This window comes from Poecilia formosa, unplaced genomic scaffold (genome assembly GCF_000485575.1).
Source record: "Poecilia formosa unplaced genomic scaffold, Poecilia_formosa-5.1.2 Scaffold342, whole genome shotgun sequence".
NCBI lineage: Eukaryota > Metazoa > Chordata > Actinopteri > Cyprinodontiformes > Poeciliidae > Poecilia > Poecilia formosa.
Window position 1 is genome coordinate 155,895 of NW_006800281.1, and position 19,604 is coordinate 175,498.

General features: G+C 38.6%; 1 protein-coding gene across 4 annotated transcripts in view; it reads right to left on the minus strand.

The window, feature by feature from the left end:
- Positions 1 to 19,604, minus strand: part of myh10 (myosin, heavy chain 10, non-muscle) — a 68,797-nt gene that overhangs the window by 11,498 nt on the left and 37,695 nt on the right. For all 4 annotated transcript variants that reach the window (XM_016661764.1, XM_007574008.2, XM_016661763.1 and 1 more), the window contains 16 exons: positions 18,411 to 18,529; positions 18,174 to 18,326; positions 16,926 to 17,099; positions 15,093 to 15,266; positions 14,209 to 14,323; positions 8,819 to 9,012; positions 8,610 to 8,731; positions 8,432 to 8,501; positions 7,979 to 8,139; positions 7,109 to 7,217; positions 6,897 to 7,028; positions 5,709 to 5,915; positions 5,480 to 5,617; positions 5,275 to 5,398; positions 4,266 to 4,437; positions 166 to 378 (listed from right to left, as the gene is read on the minus strand). In XM_016661764.1, coding sequence (XP_016517250.1) covers positions 166 to 378; positions 4,266 to 4,437; positions 5,275 to 5,398; positions 5,480 to 5,617; positions 5,709 to 5,915; positions 6,897 to 7,028; positions 7,109 to 7,217; positions 7,979 to 8,139; positions 8,432 to 8,501; positions 8,610 to 8,731; positions 8,819 to 9,012; positions 14,209 to 14,323; positions 15,093 to 15,266; positions 16,926 to 17,099; positions 18,174 to 18,326; positions 18,411 to 18,529 — 2,377 coding nt within the window. The remainder of the gene's footprint in view (positions 1 to 165; positions 379 to 4,265; positions 4,438 to 5,274; positions 5,399 to 5,479; positions 5,618 to 5,708; positions 5,916 to 6,896; positions 7,029 to 7,108; positions 7,218 to 7,978; positions 8,140 to 8,431; positions 8,502 to 8,609; positions 8,732 to 8,818; positions 9,013 to 14,208; positions 14,324 to 15,092; positions 15,267 to 16,925; positions 17,100 to 18,173; positions 18,327 to 18,410; positions 18,530 to 19,604) is intronic.

Genomic DNA, 19,604 nt, shown 5'->3' on the forward strand with positions numbered 1-19,604 from the left:
GCTGCAGGGTTCTGGCCCAGAGGTTTGTGCTGCTGCAGGGTTCTGGCCCAGGGGTTTGTCCTGCTGCAGGGTTCTGGCCCAGAGGTTTGTGCTGCTGCAGGGTTCTGGCCCAGGGGTTTGTCCTGCTGCAGGGTTCTGGCCCAGAGGTTTGTGCTGCTGCTGTACCTGAGCTCCTGCTGGGCGGCCGTGGTGTCCAGCGTGTCCTCCAGCTCCGTCTTCAGCGCCTCCAGCTCCTCGCTCAGATCCCGCTTCAGTTTCTCCGCTTTGCTGCGACAGATCCTCTCCGACTCCAGGTCCTCCTGCAGCTCGGCCAGCTGCGCCTGCAGCTCCCGGACCTGCTTCAGGGCGTTGTTCTTCTGAGCCGCCTCCTCGTCGCTCCTTTTTGGAGAAACGCAGGAACACGAGCTTTTAATGCAGGATTTTACTGACATGTGGTCAATATGTGTTAAAATGTAGCGATGGCTGTGAACAGAGGTTTGCTGGTGAGAAACTAAAACATCTGGTTATTTTCAAGCACCGGGCCGCTAACATCCCTCTGAAACACGTAAAGATGCTGCTGGTGAATCAAAACGAGGAGAGGATTTATCATAGAGATGGGTCGTTACCACTTACATTTACTCCATTACGTTTACTTCAGAAACTTTTTTTTTAAAAATGTACTTGTATTTTTACTATTATGAAGTATTTCCACTCTTGCTTGAGTAAAATTTCTAGATTTTCTAACCACTGAATGAAAAACTAAAATTCACCAGATGCACTCCTGCAGTTTTTGTTAAAATTTCATAAGTTTTTTTATTGAAAGAAACTAATTTAAAAAAATATTGTGCCCGATTTTATGATTTTTTTTGTTACTTATACAAATAATTGTCATTTTAGTCCTTAAAATACCAAAATTCCAATTTAATTTTATATTTTGGTTCGTCTGGTGATATAATTTTAAATATTAAATGACCGATAATTTGATCAGTTAGTCAGGACTTGAGTAAACGTTTCACCAAATACCTTTTTTATTCTTAATTGAATATAATTTTTGGATACTCTGCCATTTCTGTTTATCATAGAAACAAATATATAAGAAACTAATTTGAAAGAAAGCCATAATGTTTCCGTTTACCGTTTCCTCTGTTGAGGAAACGGTAAATATTTGGGAGAGATGAGAAGTCTAGATTAATTTCTGTTCTTGATCCAATCGGACTAAACCTGAATCATTTTACAAAGATTGGACGGAAATGTTGGCATCTGATGTGGTTGTAAGTAGAACTGACCCAGAGAGACTGAATTTAAATGTCTGCCTAAGATTTTTTAATTTTAAATAACTTTGCAAACATCTATGTAGTTAGAGCAAAATTATTTATAACCCTGGTGGATTTAGGCTTTACAATTGTTGCGTTTAAGAGAAGAAGAGAAAAAATGAAAAGAGCAGAAAGAGAAAATAAAAATAGAGAAATAAAGTTTTCCCTCCTTTCTTCCTTCTTTTCCAATTAGGATTCCAACAGAAGAAATGAAGAATAAAAAGCATGAAAAACATTTTTTTTCTGATAAAAAGAAAAATCTGTAAAACAAACAAACGATTCAAGAAGGAGGAAACCGCTGATCCAGTTCTGTCCCAAATTTTCCATACAAATTCTTCATCAGAAAGGTAATTCAATAGGTCTTGAGCTGGTTTGTTGAAATTATAATTCTCCGTCTTTATTGGTCTTGTAACCACTAAACCCTTATTATAATGCATGACCAGATTCTCCACAGGCATTTTGATGATTTAGGAGTTTAGGGATAATCTTTTGATAGCAGATTCAATTCCAAAAACACGTCCAGTCAGAAGAAACATGTTGGTAAAATTAAACAATTACTGCAAACTTAAATCTGCCAGAAGTTTTGTTTTCCTGCCACTTCCTGTTTATGTTGTGTTGCTCTTTTGTTGGAATGGGGAGTAAATTAAGGAGCGTAAATACTTAATAAAATGCTGTAAGTTCATCCCTCTTTTCATCCTCGTTGCCACAGGATGGCAGTGCAGAGACCTGAACGGAAACCTTGCGGCTCTCTGAGCCTCCCTGTGAGATTCCTCACTCAGAAATATCTCCTCTCTGGATGCTATAAAATCCACTTATGTGATCACATGAATGGTTTGATTAAAGCCACTAATGGCTTTCATATAAACATGGCGCCCCACTTTCCGGGCCAAGACCGGCCCGATTGTTTGCTGAACAGTTCAAGATGAGGCCCGTGGAGCTTTAATGAAGGCTGGGACTAAACCCCAGGATTCCTGTCTGTAAAATCAGACGGTCAGACGGTCGGACGGCGTGTCCGGGTCGTCGGTCGGTTAAAATGACAGCAAATGGGATTTTTTTGTTCTGGAGATAAGAGTGTAAACCAAAAGAATACATTATTTCCCCAGCTACAATTTTGAATAAATTAGTCAGCCAGCCCTAAATTGCTTCATGTGAAGGAAAATAAAAACTAAAACATGAGCATCAATCAACGTTTGTTATCTGTAATCAAATGAAAAAGCTCTCAGCTTCTCTGATTGGAGGAAATTGCAGTGGAGGAACACAGAGGAAGAGCGCCGACCGCTTACAAACTCACTCGTGTGTTTTGTTGTTCAAACGTCTATTTCTGGTAACGACTCTGATGCATCTCTACAGTGCTGTTGCCATGGATACGGCATGTAGGGCTGTTCTCTGAAGATAGACTGTGTGCGAGGCTGAAATGAGCAACGCCGAGACCAACGCTGTGCAGGTCAGAGGAGGGCAATTTGTTGGCCTCAGTCGTCTTTTTTAAATAATGTTTGAGGAGCGAAAATATCTTCATGTGATCTTGAATCTGTTTAGCTGCTAATTTTAGACAATTTTTCTCTGTTTGGGCGAATGTGACAGCTTACAAACTAACTAAAAAACTGAGGTATTAGATCGCTAGACGCGTTAATAGCAGCACCAATTGTTCATTTAGTGCTTTAACTAACTTAAAGCGTTTAGCTCAATTAGCTTCCCCTAAATTTAATTTTCCTGATAAATTCTAAAGAGATAATTTATTAAACTTTTAGATGAATAAAGTTTGACATCCGGGATGAAGCTTTGGTTGTCAAGTGTTAAGATGTCTCAAAGTTGTCATCTGTTTATATTTGTACTCTTATTTTGAAGTATGCTGTTTATGCAGCAGTTTTCTCTCCTCATGTCCTCTACCCATGATGCAGTGCAGCAGATTATGTATATTATCTACTCAGAATGCAAATAAACTATTTAAGAGCAACTGATATCCTGTGTGTTTTTGACTGAACTAACTTCTGCTAAATACCATGTTAGTGTAGTGCTTTAGCATCAGCATCCACTAAATACCGCACTGATATAGTGCTTTAGCATTAGCTTCCACTAAATATCATGTTGGTATAGCATTTAGCAATAGCTTCCACTAAATATCATGTTGGCATAGCATTTAGCAATAGCTTCCACTAAATATCATGTTGGCATAGCATTTAGCATTAGCTTCCACTACATGCCATGTTGGGAGAGCACTTTAGCATGAATATTAGTTGCATTAGTGCAACTAATATTTAGCTTAACTGTAGGGTTACCACAACTAGCTTTTTAGATAGCAGTGCCCGCAACTGGGAAGAAAACTAATGTATTACTTAGGAACATATAAATGAACCTATATAAATTTGATGTATTATCATTAATAATATAAATGTTTATATTTTTGCTAGCATGATCTTCTGCCATCTTTTTCTCATGTCTACTGAGCAACATGCTGAACGGCTCGCCGTTTATCCTGGTGGCACCCCAGACCGAGCAGCTGCTGTAACCGCGCGACGCCATGCAGGCGGTTTGGTCCGACTTGAGGGAAACCGAATGAAGATGTGACATCTTTCAGCACTTCCTGCCTAACTGAATCAAGTCTCCCAAACTATCCTGGTGTGGAAACATCCTCAGACAGAAACCGTGTCAGCCCGTCAATTTTTATAGCGAAACTAAAGGTCCCCAGCTGTGCAGAATGTGACCACAAATTACAACTCTAATGTGCAAACTGAAGCCATAAAGTCCATCAACGTTGCATTTTAGCTGTTACGATATAATTTAGGGGTTTCAGAGATATTAAGTAAAACAGAAAAACGTCATCTTACTTTTCTGAATGTGAATTCTGAGACTTACAAGAGGCTCCACTATCAACACAAACACTGTTTTGATATATTCAGCATGCTAAAAAAAAACTATTTCCCAGTAGAAGTGGACCAGCCGTTGCAGTTTTGTCTGGTTTTCCTGTTGACTGACCTGGCTAGCAGAGCCTGCAGCTCCTCCTCCTTCTTGGTCAGCTGCATCTTCAGCTCCTCGATCTGCGCCTGAAGCTCTGCGATCTGATCCTGCAGGTCGGTGGTCTCAGCATCCAGTTTACGTTTGGCCTTTTCCAGCTCCTGTCGCGTTTTCTCCTCCTTCTTTAAGCGCTCTGAGGACGATCACAGGCATCAATTCTGGTAAAATTGTGTCTTTATTCTCCTAATATGACTATACTTTTGCAATTAAATAAAACATCTTGTAGCCTAGTCCTAACACTCTGTAGTATAGCTCATGTTAAGGGATGATTGAAATAAAAGCCACTTTTTGAAAATATTTCTAATTTCTTTTTTAGAAAAGAAAATGAGAAATAAATAGTTTACAATTGGAAATCGGATCTGGTATGAAAAATCAGAGATTTTATTTTTACTCACACATATTACTCATATGCCCTATACAGCTCTGGAAAACCACTTAAGATGTTCAGTTCCTATGACTTCACTTTTTATAGGTTTATGTTTGAGTAAAATGAACTTTGTTCTTTTATTCTGTGAACTTCTGTCAACATGTCTCTGAAGTTACAAGCAAAAATTTAATATTTGCAGAAAATGAGAAATGGTCAAAATAACGAAAAGATGCAGAACCTTCAGACCTCAAATAAAAGAACAATAATAATAATAATAATAATAATAATAATAATGTTAATATTCATTTACAAACAACAACACTAATGATTTAACTCAGGAAGAGTTCAGAGGTCAATATTTGGTGGAATAACCAGGAGGTTTTCATTGGTCTTAAATTTTTCCAGAGCTTTATTTGCTTCATAAAAATGGCAGTTATAAGAAAGTAACAAAGAAATGGATATTTTAACTTTGAAGAGTTTAACTTTGTTTTAGCTTTTATAACATCTGCAGCTTCTTCTGACAGATATGAAAGGACCTGAGCTTCTCAGGAAGAAGAAACGACTCAGAACCTTCTTGTTATTGTTTGGTAATTAGAAACTCACCCTCAAGATCAACCATCATCATCTCCTGCTTGTTCTTCACTTTGCCCAGATTCTTGGCCTTCTCCTCTTCCTCTGCCAGCTGGGACGTCATCTCAGCAATCCTGTCCTCCACCAGCTTTTTCTCCTGTTGACCAAGACGGAACCCAAACACATAAGTGCTGAAAACCCTGATGAACTTCCTGTTTGAACAGGAAACACTCCTCACCTTAAGAAACTTTGAGTTTTGGTCTTCCAGCAGCAGAATGTCCTCCTCCATCTTCTTGATCTTTGCCTCGGCCGTCACTTTGTCCAGCTGCAACTTCTGCCTCGCAGCTTCCTCTTCGTCCAGCTGCTCCTCCAGGTCCTGTGGAGGGAGAAACAAAAGTTTTCACTTTTTGAAAAGACAACACAGCAGTTTGTGATTATTAGAATATGAAAATAAGGGCAGCACAGACCTGGATGTGAGACTGCATCTTCTTCTTCTCATTCTGCAGGCTCTGGTTCCTCTCCTCCTCCTCTTCCACCCGGGACTCCAGGTCATGCAGGATTTCCTCCAGCTCTTGCTTCCGAGAGAGGAGGCGAACTCTCATCTCTTCCGCCTCGGCGAACAGTTCGGTCTCTGCATGCAGCTGCTCCGCCAGAATATTCTTCTCCTCCAGGAGCTAAAAGAAGAAGAATCAACAGTTTGGGGAATGTGTGATCGTTCCTTAGCTGCAGGATTGTTACTTTTTCTAACTCAAATTAAAATGAGGTTTATTTCAAGTGTAAATATTTACTTTCAGTAAGAAGTAGGGCTGGGACGGTTTCGTTTTGATTAAGAACTGTGGGACAGTTTGGCCTTGCACACCTGATTTTTAAAAAGCTACTAAAGACTTTTTGATTTCCCCAGGCTTTTACGTCATTGAGTTTCATACGTTTCTTTTATGCTTTGTATAGTTTTAAAGTAGATTTTTATTGTACAGCGCTTTGTGATTCATATCTCTGTAAAGAGATTTTTAAATAAAATTTACCAATTGATCGCGTAGATTTTAACTTGTCAGAAAACATTTAACTCATTTAATTTAATCTACTTTTAAATACAAAGGTTCCAGCAAGAATCCTTCCATTCATGCATTTCTGTTGCGCCCATAAATCTGGCTAAAAAGCGACAAACACACAAACAACATTGATGGACGACAAAGCCGCTTTCATTTGTCCTTTTGAGGCTTAAAAAACAACCTGATGAGACGCTGGGGAAGATTATTGTTGTGTGGAAATTATGCAAACAAGAGTTAGCCTATCAGCGAAGCTTTGAAGCATAAGATAGCATCTCAATGCTAACCACGTAGCAGCAGATGCTAATATCAGCGTCTACAGTCCACATTTCTGTATTAGTTCCTAAAATGTTCGAAAGCTGAATGTGTAAAACAGAAGTTTGCACAAGTCTGATGGTTGAAATTATAAACTAAATAACAGATTAAAAACAATAAATGTATTTGCTGTTGAGCTCATGTGGCTATTTAAGTAGCAAAAAGGGTTTTTGAATTAAAAATGTTGATTTATTTATGTGTACTTTTCTATTAAAATGTGATTAATTATTTACAGACTCTGACGTGACCGTGGTTAGAAACTGTAATCGACCTGCAGTGAGCGGATGCTCTTACCTGCTGGTGTTTCCTCTCCATCTCCACCAGCTCGTTCTCCACCTTCAGCTGTCTCTCCTTCACCTTCACCAGCTCCTCGTCTTTGGCCTGCAGCTCCTCCTCCTGCCTGGTGACCTGAAGCAGCGGCTTCACCTGGAACAGAACCGGAACCAAACCCATGTCTCCCTCCTTCCTTCGGTGTAACTCTGCGCTGCTGCAGCTCAAAGTCTCACCTTGGTGAAGAGCCGCCACCACTGCCAGTGCCGCAGCTTCAGGTAAGCAGCGCAGTTCCTCTGGAGGACCTTCAGAGCGCTGAGCTGCTGCTGCTTCTTAGCAAAAGCTCTAAAAAAGAGCGAAGAAAGAAAAAAGAAAAGAAACGAGAAAGGTTCAGGGTACGTACATTTATCTCCTCAGTAAAATTCAAACACTTTTCAGGCATTTTCAAGGTAAGATTTCAGACTTTTCAAGCACTTTGGACATAAAAAACGACAGTTTCAGTTCACTTTTATATAAAATTACTTATTAATGTTATTTATAATGTCTTGTGATATTCTACATAACTCATAAGGTAAACTAAAATATAATGTTTTGAAATGTTTCACCCTGCACACAGAGAACAAAACACTAAAGTAACGTATAAAATACAAGACAACTTTCAATTACACAGATTAGGAATAATAAATATTCATTACACTGAAACAAATCATGCTGAAGTAAATGACCTTCCTGCTCAAATTACATACTTAAACATGATGTATAAAGAAAGTACAAAAATCTCCACAAAGTGTTCTTCAGTGGAATGAGACATTTAAAAAAATGTTTTGTTCCACTGGCAGATTACGTCACTTATAACTAGAACTTTTTAAAAATGTTAATGAATTATTTATTTAAAATAATCTTCTATATCATGATTAAAAGTAGTAGAAACCAGACCAAAAATACTCAGTAAGTTTTTGTAATGTTACGTTTCCACAGGCAAAGTTCTGAATGCTCTGGAGAATAATTAAAATAGATTAGATTTGAGATTTCTGTAAGGAAAATCTCAGATCTAATTTCTTGAAAATGAAAAATTCCCGGTTTTTAAGTGAAGATCCAGCTCTTACTTGCGAGCTAAATATCCGCGGCACACGGACTGGAAGTAGATGATGATGTCGGTGATCTTCAGGTCTCGCTCCTCCTCCAGATGAGCCAGAACTCCGGTTCTGAAGAAGATCTTACTCTGACCGATGCGGAACAGGTTGGGGTCCAGCTCCAGGGCCTGAATCTGAGAAAACAAAAACAAAACAGAGAGCAGGGCTGAGTGATACATTGGTTTTAATGATTAATCGAATTTTCTGTTCTTTGAGATTCAAATTTTTGGAAAATCTGGATTTTTTTTTTTTCACCAATCAGTCTGATGTTAGCTTCAATAAGCAAGTTTTACAACTTCTATTTGTCTCAACTTTGAATTTATGTCAACTCAAAAAAAGAGTGACTGAAATAAAAGCCAGTGTCATTTAAAAAAATAAATAAGAGTTATGAAAAGAGCCGGAAATCAACAGAAAAAATGACGTTACCATTCTCTCACAGGCCTGTTTCCCATCCATGAATCCCTTTGGAATGGCATTGGGGGTGAGAATCTCATATCTGCAAATAAAAAAAGACACAAATACACAAATGGTGTAAATATTTATTCACACCACGATATTCTACGTGGGAACCAGAAACGGTTGAAAGAACTCTGCAGTTCTTCACCTCTGTCTGAACTCCTGGAAGACGATCCGGTTGGGGAAGCCCTGTCTGCAGATCCGAATTCCCTCCAAGACGCCGTTACACCTCAGCTGATCCAGAACCAGGTGAGGTTCTAACTTACCGGCCTGCGGACCCAAACAGATTCAGCATCCCAGACACAGGAAAAGACGAGAGTCTAAAATACAAGTTATGATGTGCAGAGGAGAGTTTACTCTTTTCTCGTGGTTGGGGATGATGCAGCGGACAAAGTTCGGGTTGGTGTTCCTCAGGGTGGCCATGAGTTTGGTGAGCGACTCTTTGTAGAGCTGCCCCACCGTACGAAACATTCCCTTCTTGGTTTTATAGGTGGCGCCAAACGCCGTTTCGTTCATCCCAGCCACCTGGTCCAGACCCACGATCCGGTCCACTGGTGGGGACACAGAGAGAGACGGAGACCGTCTGTCAGGACAGCAGAGGCTTCCAGCATCACAGCAGCTGCGTTTCCATTAAACTTACGCAAACTGGAATTACGAAAATTAATCTGCCCAATAGAAACATGGAAATTTTGAAAAAGCGTAAGTTTTTGCGCTTGCATGACCAATGTGATCAACAACAGGATGTTACTACTGGTGGAAAATATGAAGAAGAGGACAGGAAGTGGAAGGAGGCAATGGAGGACATTGCCTGCCCACAGAGTCAAGCTGGGGTTTTTATTTTTATGTCAGACAACTTTCTGTTATTCCTATATCGATCTTATACAGTAGGGGCTCCTGCACTTCCTGAATCTGTGCCCTTCTTTCAGCTGTTACAACTGTTTAATTCAGTGTTTTTCCAAGCCGCCTTTAAACGCAACATGAGCGCTGAAGAGCTGGCGTCGGTTTTACACCTTTGTACGGCAGTGAAGCAGACCTGCTGCAGCTGCTGCAGCTGCTGCGCAGAGCGCCGCAGGTGTGTGTTAGCATCATGGCAGCAAACCAGCAAAACGCAAAGAAGCTAACAGAGTGAGTCGAGTGATGCTGTTGGATGCAGATAATGTTAGCTAAATAATGCCAATATGTCACGTTACGGTTGTTGACAAATATAAGCTACTGATGTTCTTATCTATGCTCGAAGGTGGATAGTTTGGTTACATTTACTTGAGTAACTTTTTTAGATAAAAGGTACTTATAGGAGTAGTTTTACTGAAGTCTACTTCTTTCTTTTACTTGAGTAATATTATCACTATGCATAGATTCGGTTTTGCATTTAAAGAAACAGATTTCAGAGATTAGATTCTTAAATTTCTGCAACATATGAGCAAATGTTTTATGCAAATTTGAGCATAATTACGCAACATTTTAAACGTGTCACTGTTTACATTCTTATTGATTATTTTGTATTAATAAACATGATTATTTTATTTGAAATGCTACATAAAGGCTTGTTCATGTATTTACATTAAAGTAAATACATAAACATTTTTGCGCACATTTTGTAATGGAAACGCAGCTACTGACATGAGGTTTCCAAACGACCAGCAGCAGAAAGATAAATAAGAACAGCAGCAGTCTAGGACTAGAGCTAGAGCTTCTGGACATGGAGCTGCAAAGCGTTTGGCTGCATCTACTGGGTCTCCTCCGGGTTCAGAGGGAAGCGCTCAGATCCTGGCATCACATTCTTGCTAACAGCTGAGATTCTCAACATTTTCATTTTTTCAGGATGACTGGCAAGGGTTTGCACTTGGCTGTAGTTTTTTTCCCCCCAAAAGCAGGATAAATAATTTCAGTGTAATTACAGTACCTTGAACATTGTCACATTTTGTCACATTATGACCACAAACTTTAAAGTTTTATTAGAAATTTGTGCAACTGACCAACAAAAAGAAGGGAATAATTATGAAGTGGAAGAAAAAGGAGAATCAACAAATGAAAATCTAAAAAATGTGTCCAGAAGTCATGTAGAGGGAATGTGGAAGAAGTTTCTCTACAAATAAACTAAACAAAAATCCGAGACTGAACAGAGAAATCAGCCCTAAACATTCATCGTGTTAAAATGGCCTAGTCAAATTCCTAGAGTAAATTTAACTGACAATACTTGAAATTAGCTGCTCAGGTTGAGCTAGTTTGATAACTTCTGCAGACTTGCAGCTGAAACTGATCGAAGGTTGCATGTTATTCTTTTATTAAACACCAGCAACATGCCACACTTTTCAGATTTTTATTTGTAAAGAAATTTGAGAGCTGCATTTTCCCACTTCATAAAACTCCAGGAAAATATTAAATGAAGTTTGTGGTTGTAAAATGTGAAAATGTTCAGAGGGTATGAAAACTTTTGCAAGGCGCTGTTCAAAGAAAAATGATTAATTAATTCGTCACATGACACTGAAAAACTTTCAACCTGGATCAAATCAAAACAAGTTTTAAATCGCCTGATTTGTGTAAATTTTTATATTTTTTCTGATTACGAAATATGAAGATGTTACACCTCCCATATTATATTTCTGATGGAAAGAATTAACTTTATTCTAAAACTGAAAGAAGTTGAATATTTAAAGAAAAATTTGATAATTGACTTTTGAAATGCCAATAGATGCTGTAGATTAAACTGTTTTAACATACATAAGAACTAAATTTAATAAATTCATTTAATTTTGCATATTTTTTCTGGTCTTGTTACTTGTTTGTTGTAAAAGGGGGAAAATAAAATAAACTAATCAACAAACACCGTTAAACTGGATGTATTCCCTCTGTATTGAGGGAATACATCCCTCAATACGCCGGCTGAATATAAATGATGTTGCATATTTATGCCTTAGCAGGTTCCTTCAAATTAAAAGTCGCAGTCTGGTGGAAGTTTTGCACCTGGGCAAACATGATGCATGGCTGCAGGCTGGAGCTTTAATTATGATCTCAGAGCAAAAGCGAAACACCAAAACCAGCATCTGGTTTTCATCTCTGCAGCTGCAGCGAGAGATTGTGTCGCCAAATATCCTTAGGTTGTTACCGCACGTCTCTCTCATTACAAAATACCAGAACTACTTTAGCTTAAGCCCACAAAGATACAATTAAAACACACTAATTGAACTAAGGGAAGCACATCATTCTAGTTCCCAACTAGGCGCTGCTGCTTTTGGCCGGGTCAGAGGAGCCATGCAGCCTGGAAGCAAATGGGAGCCACTTCAGATACGATGTGATGCTCAGCACCAGCTACAAGCAGACCTGGGCAAAAATACACCAACATGCTCCAAATCATCCGGTTTAACCAGCAATTATATCCAGCTTCTGCTTTACGATGCAGTAATTCATATTTTGGCCCAGTTCTGCTGCGGTGCCACCCAGTCATTCACCTTCTGGCTCATCCAGACATGTGACATTGTCATAGAATGAGGCCCTTTGAATGGTCTGAATCTCTACAACACAGAGAAAAAGAGGAGGAGGAGAAAGAGAAGGAGCAGGAGGAGGAGGTGTTGAGTGTCAAGTGGTTTTTTCAGATGTCAGAAAAGTGCAACAGGTCAGCAACAGAAGAAGCTTTTAGTAATAAAGTGCCTGGAAAAAGAGCAATTTTCAAAAACCTTCCAATTGTTAAGTCACATTCAAAGAAACCTGCACCGTTACCTAGCAACCCCAGCCACACCCAACACAGTCACCTAGCAACCGAAATGGAGGTCCAGCACATTTGGTCAGCTGGTTTCACCACTGTATTCGCTGTACAACGGCTGCTGGAAAAGACAAGAGTTTTGTTGGGAACCACTTTCCTCTATTCTTGTTGGTTGTGCAGGAGGCTCCACTTCTGCTTTTCAAAGATCTATGGTTATATAATTGCAAATTTTTTCGCAGCCATTTTCACATGTGAGTGTAAACATTGAGTTGGGGGCATGGCCAGCAGCAGCGTATTTGGATTTGAAGCGACAGGAGGCCCTTAAACAGCTCAAAATAGGCAGAAGAAAGCAGAATAAAATCTCATTATCTAAGAATGACTTTGTGCAAAAAGTTCATCACAGGGCCTCCTGTGATTGATAAGTTTTGTATAGCCCACATATCTATCCTAACTGGTTCCAGGGAGCATAATAGGTCACCTTTAAGAGCCACCCTGATAATCACAGCATCCTTAAGACTGTTGGAAGGGAAAATCGGCATAAAAATCTTGCTGTGTGAACCAGGTTTAGGGAAAAACAACTTATTACGCCAGTTTGACCCTAGTAAGTAAAAACGTAATTGCCCACCCTTGTTAATTTAGGAATTAGCAAAAATTAACCACCAACTTGATCTGTACAATGAAATGTAAGATCAAAACATTTAAACAGAATCTGTCTAACAACATAAATAAAGATAAACCATCTCATAAAAATTAACACAGGACAGATTATTAATACATCTCAGAGCATTTTTAATCAGTTTTATGAATTTGACGCAGTTTGGCACCTTTAAGCCGTCTGAATTACGTCTGCGACTAAAGGGAATAGATCTCCTTTCAACTGAGCCGACACTGAGGATCAAAAACCTGGAGAGAAATCTGTTACCTGAAAACGACAATCAATGCCTCTTAAAGGCCAAACAAAACAAAAAAAACAGTTTTGATTATTTTAAATGGACTTCCAAACTGAAAACGTTAAATCTCAAAACAGGAATGAGATGATTATTCATGATTTTATTTCCTCATGTCTAGACTTTTGTCACACATCTGCAGCTGGTCCAGAAGTCTGCAGCCAGACTTTGAACTGGAACCAGCAGCAGAGCTCACATCGCTCCTGTGTTAATGTCTTTTCAATGCTTTATCACTTCATAATGGAGTTCAGGTTAAACTGCTGACTTTAACTTTCAGCAGCCTGCAGAGTCAAGCTCCTTCCTAATAGACTGAAACGTTAAAACTCCAGGCTTTAGATCCTCAAATCAAAAGTTAGCCTTAATCTAATGGAACAAGTTTAATATTTTAGAGAATCACTCCTCAGAATTATGCACAGTTTTCCTTAGAAACACTTAAAATATTACTGAATATTATCTGCATTTGCATATTTTGTCTTTTTAATTAAATTTTATTATGTAAATATTTTACATTTTGTCTTCAAGAAGCACTTTGATAATTTTATTTTAAAAAATTTAATTGATAAAGTTTTTGACGTCTGTCTGTCTGGGCAGGAAGACACCACCATTTCAAAACCTGTGGGACGCCAGCAAACCAAGCTGTAGAAATATTATCCACAGATGTAGAAAACATAGAACAATGAAGATCCTTATTCCTTTTTACCAGAATAAATAATAAGATGCAAAAATTACACTCATGGGAGAGTTTTAATGTCTTAAGCTCAATCCAACCTGGGTTACCAGCAGGTCTGACTCTGACTGGCTCCAAAAGGCAGTATAAAGGTTGTGGAGTGGCCTAGTCAAAGTTTTGACTTAAAATGGATGCTGTGGAAATACCTGCCCAAGCTTTTATTACTCTTATTAAATTAAAACAACTATATTTCCCTTCAGGTTATATTAAAACTTGAGCTCAAACATCTAAAACATTTCAGAGTATAAGGGGATGAAACTCCTTTTCACAGCCCTGTAAGTAAGCAGAAGGCTACAAACACAAGAATCTGACTGGACGCGGTTTTTAAACCGATTCTTTCTAGTTTACGTTGAAATCTAAGGAAGCAAATTACCGTCTTTCCACAGTTCAGCCACGAATTTGTCTGTTGACTGATGAAGAAGCGTAGCCACGTTGTCGTTAAGAGGGTCCATGTTCTTCATCAGCCACTCGTCTGCCTTGTAGTCAACCTGAACAAGAAACAGGCTTTAGTTTAGTAAAATACAGAGAAATAAAGGTATTATGCAGTTATTCATGATATACAGTACATGCAGTAGAGTAAGGATACTATAAAATACCCCAAATATCTTTCAAGGACATGGTTTCATAGAGATTAGGTTAACTGTAACTTAACGTAAGACCACTCAAACTCAAACTGATTATTGTATATACCAATTTCAATATGGCTGAAAAACCAGCTCAAACTTTTTTCCTGGAACGGATGTGTTTTTATTTAGCAAATTTATTTTTCTAGTTCTAATTTGCTCAATTTTATGTTCAGTGGAAACAGAACTGCTGCTTCATTTGCATCTGAAGTAAAAAATCTCACTTTCCTGAGGCCTTTTTTTGGTTCATCTTCATTGATAACTTTAAATCATCAGTACATCATTGTTCTGAAACATTCTGTTGTAAATCCAAAAGCCACATAAATATGAACAGATGTGAACCTCAGCAGGTCTGTGTCTGTTCGGCCAATCCAGTTTTTTACTGCCAAACATTTCTGACCAAACAGGCCTTAGTGTTCACTGGGAATCCCACAAGAGAAGACGATGCATCATTGTTTCAAACAGCTATTCAAAGATAAAGATTTGGCAGCTGAATCAACATACAATGAGGGGTCATTGGAGGCTTAATTGTGACTTAATAGAAGCTTAATTTTCAAACAAATCTGCTTCCAAAAGATAAAACAATTGTCTACTAAGTGTGGCGTTTAGAAACCCAACCAGTAACGAAGCCTACCCTGCCAGCATAGTGGATGATGCAGAAGTCAGCCTTGTCTTTGAGCTGCCTGGGTCTCTGAAACTTGGTGTGAGTTCCCTGCTCCTGGATCAGTTTGTCTACGAAGGTCTTGTCTGTGGCTTTGGGGAACCAGCACTCCTCATCCAACAGAGCCAACACTCCCGGAGGGTTCGCCTGGAGGAAAACCGAAAACATTTCATTCCCACGGTAGAGCACAGTAATGCAGTCTCACCTATACAAACACAGTGATTTATTTTCACCCGCTGTGTCTTTCATATCGTAACCTTCCTAAAATAATGGTCTAAATCACTTCTTTCTAAAAGATGATTTAGGCAAATGTGACAATACGGTTCCTTGAAAACTTATTCAAACCCTCTCACCTTTTCCACCTTTACATGAGAGACTGACACAAAGGAGAACTTGACACATGGCTCAGAGGTTTGTTAGAGAACATTAGTGACGAAGGATACACCAGAAAGGGCAGGGAGAAAGTTTCCCTTCCACTGTGAGAACAGTCCTAAACATACACCCAAAATTAAATGGTTTACCTCAAAGTTGTGTTTATTTTAACAATACAATAGATGTGAAGTTTGTCAAAATTTGTATATTTATTCTTTGAATTTATTTTATTTAGTCAACAGGTTGTTTCTCCAGACATTTATTTGCGTATTAAGGTCTGTTACGCTGCTCTTGGGGGTTGGTGGTTACCATAGCAACCGGTAACTCCCCCGTTTTTCCTGTTGCCGTCGGCAACTGTGGTATGTATTAGGGCTGTTGTGATACAATAATCTCACAATACGGTACGATACATGTTATGCTCACCATACGATATATATTGCGATATTCAGCAAACGATACAATTCAATACACTTTTGCGATTTTCTGAAAGATTTTAGAGGGACAGAGTGATATTGGTGACATTTTGTGACTGTTATAGAGTTGGATTGAATTAATTTAACTGAAAACTGATTAAAAGCACCAACTACACAATACATGGCTCTGGTTGGACATGGACACAGACTTAAAGTCGACATCTGGACAAAATGAATCAAAGAAGTGGTGAGAAAACATGTTTCTTTTAATTGAAACAGTACAAACTGTAGCTTACATGCATTTGTAAAGTAAATAAAGTGCACCAAGTACCCTGCTCTGAACAGTTTGATACCTTTTTAACCTCAACACTTAACATCTGAAGGAATCACTCTAAGCCTGATGTCCTAATCACTCTCCCGGCGAAGCAAGCAGTGAGTGAGCAAGGTGACAGTTGGATGTTACGATACTTGCGGATGAATATCGTTTTTTTTTTCTAGGAAAGAAAACATCGATATATCGCAAAATCGATATTATTACACAGCCCTAGTATGTATTAGAATCAGCTCTGTGTTTTCTTTCCAACATGTATTTTAGACAAACTTAATCATATAAAGTGTCTCATGAGTAATTTTGGTACGTTTTGAATAATGTTTTTAACTGTTATCATTATTAATGTTGTGCATTTTAGCTATGTTTAATTTGACAAATGCTAGCTGCTGCTAACTTCTCATTTGGATATATTGCTCTTTAGTTTGTGGTTATTTATTGTATTTTATTTAATGAATAGGGGCAGAAAATGCTGGACTGATAACCACCAACTTGAGTTCCTCTTTGGTTTTAATTTTTGACCCAAAGTAATATTAAGAGACACTGTAAGAGGTGTAAAGAGTCAGCTTGCAGACTCCTGGTCCATCACATAACATCAGAATAAAATGGAATACAGTTTGAAAACATGAAGAGTTTAGCATGTTTTTAAAGCTTCTGCTAACACCATCCATACCAGGCTTTATAGTGACTAACCGGTCTCTCGATGAGGTCGATGCAGGGCTGCAGGTCCAGGCCGAAGTCGATGAAGCTCCACTCGATGCCCTCCCTCTGGTACTCCTCCTGCTCCAGGATGAACATGGTGTGGTTGAAGAGCTGCTGCAGCTTCTCGTTGGTGTAGTTGATGCAGAGCTGCTCGAAGGAGTTCAGCTGCAAATACAAGCAAGAGAAAGACTATTAACTAAAGAAAAGCCAAAAAAACCTATACAGAGGCTTTCAAAAGTATTCATACTGCTGAATTCCACCTGAGCTGTGGATCTTGTCTGCATCTCTGATCAGTATTCTCCTACGTTTAGATGTGTTAGTAGATTTACAGTTGTGCCATACTCTTTTCATTTCCAGATGATGGACTGAAGGGTGAGATGTTCAAAGTCTAACCCTGCTTTAAGCTTCTCCACAACTTCATCTCTGATGTGACCTGTGTTTTCCTTGGACTTCATGATGCCGTTTGCTCCCCAATATTCTCTTAACCGACCTCTGAGGCATCACAGAGCAGCTGGACTTGTACTGAGATTAGATTACACACAGGCGGACTCTGTTTAGTCATTAGCAATCAACAGGCAACTTCTGAAGGCAACTGGTTGCACTCAGAGAAAAGGGTGTTGAATATTATTACACTTGCCAGTTTTTTAATTTTTTAAAAATGTTATGAATCATAGTTTCCATTTGCATCATGTGTTGTTTTTCTGTTTTCACTCTTTCTACCAAAAATTGGATGATAAAAGTCTTCAGTCTGGTGCTTTTGTCTCGACTAGCCCTTTTTTGGAGGAAAAATCTGTTTACAGAAACGTCATAATTAATTTTATTTGTTGTTTTGTTTATTTATGTCTTCCAGTTCCAGTGTTAAATGTTCATTAGAATTTAAAGTTTATTGTTCATTGAGAATGTGTTCTTGCATTATTTTGCCGTTACCACTATATTACTTCAAAATGATCTCAAAAACAACAAGATTATTGTTTATCATAATACAATTTATCGTCCAGCAAAGTTTGTTATAGTGACAGGCCCAATCATGTATAATTTCCTTTCTACTTCATGATTAATATATCACTTTGTGTTGGTTTTTCACATTAAAATCCAATGAAATACATTTATGTTTGTGGTTGTAATGTGACAAAATATGGAAAAGTTCAAGGGCTATAAATACTTTTGCAAGTCACTGCAAGTCCCTCAAAAGCAGGAACTATACTACTTTTAAAAAATGTAACAAAGGAAAATTCAAACCTGGAAAATTTCAAACCCAGCGATGTCCAGAATACCAATGAAGGAGGCGCCCTGCCGCTTGGTTCGGTCCAGAGCTTTGTTAATACGATGAACCAGCCAGCGGAACAGGCGCTCATACGTTGCTTTAGCGAGCGCCTCCACAGCGAAGTCAGCCTGCAGGGAGGAAAGAAACACAACAGCATGAAGACGAAGGAGGAGAGAATGAATTCAATCAGAGCCAGTCAGGACTTAGCTGACCTGCTCCTTGGTCTGGGCTTTCTGGACGTAATCTCGTCCCACTTTGATCCTGGGCGTCAGGATGGCTCTGGTGAACTCCATCACATTCATACCAAGCAGATGACACAGCTTCTGAGCAGCTAGAAAACAAAGATTTAAACAAATAAACATGAAAACAAAGCAGTTTCTAATTACATAAGAAGAAAAGGGACACGAGACTGAAATATCTACAAAAAGTATCTTACATTAGTTTGGCAAAGAGAGCAGAAACAGGAATAACAGCTATTATTTCGTCATATAATGCAGAACTCAGATTTTCTTGTCCAAAATAAATGATTGACAATACAGTTTGACATTACCTGATTAATAATAATCTTTCTCAACTATGGAATATGACTGATAAAATTATTTTACTTGGCTGGAGCTATTATACAAAAACAGAGTCTGATTTAAACCAAAGATGTGTCACTACTGAAAATAAAACACAGCTGCTTTGGTTCTGCCTTCTGCTTCTGCATTTAGAGATTTCTGGTTGAGCTGCATGATTGGACACAGACTTTTGTCTTTTGTTTCACTCTGTTCTAGGACCTTTTGTCTGACAGCACACTTAGAGAAACTGGAAGGCTACAAAGCAAATCATTTCTGTTTTAGGGCTCAACAGAAGACTGACGAGGTGCAGAGTTTATGGTTTCTACACACTTTTCACATCAAACTCAGATTTTGGGGGGTTCTCAGAATTTTTGAACCAGTTGTATAAATTTATATAATTACAAAGTTCACTATAAATCCATAGCAGATGTCGCTACAGTAACCAGGGTTTAATATGGAACTAATAAAACTAGAAGGTTTTTGGCTGGTTGGTTGGATGTGCTGCTTGTTGGTTGATCATCAGCTGTTTGGTTGGTTGATTGGTTATTTGGTTGTTCATTGACTGGTTGATTTATTAATTGATTAGTTAGTTGGTTGGTTGGTTGGTTGTTCATTGACTGGTTGATTTATTAATTGATTGATTGATTGATTAGTTAGTTAGTTGGTTGGTTGGTTGGTAAATTGGTTGGTAAGTTGGTTGGTTGATCATCAGCTGTTTGGTTGGTTGATTGGTTATTTGGTTGGTTGTTCATTGACTGGTTGATTGATTAATTGATTAGTTAGTTGGTTGGTTGGTTGGTTGGTAAATTGGTTGGTAAGTTGGTTGGTTGATCATCAGCTGTTTGG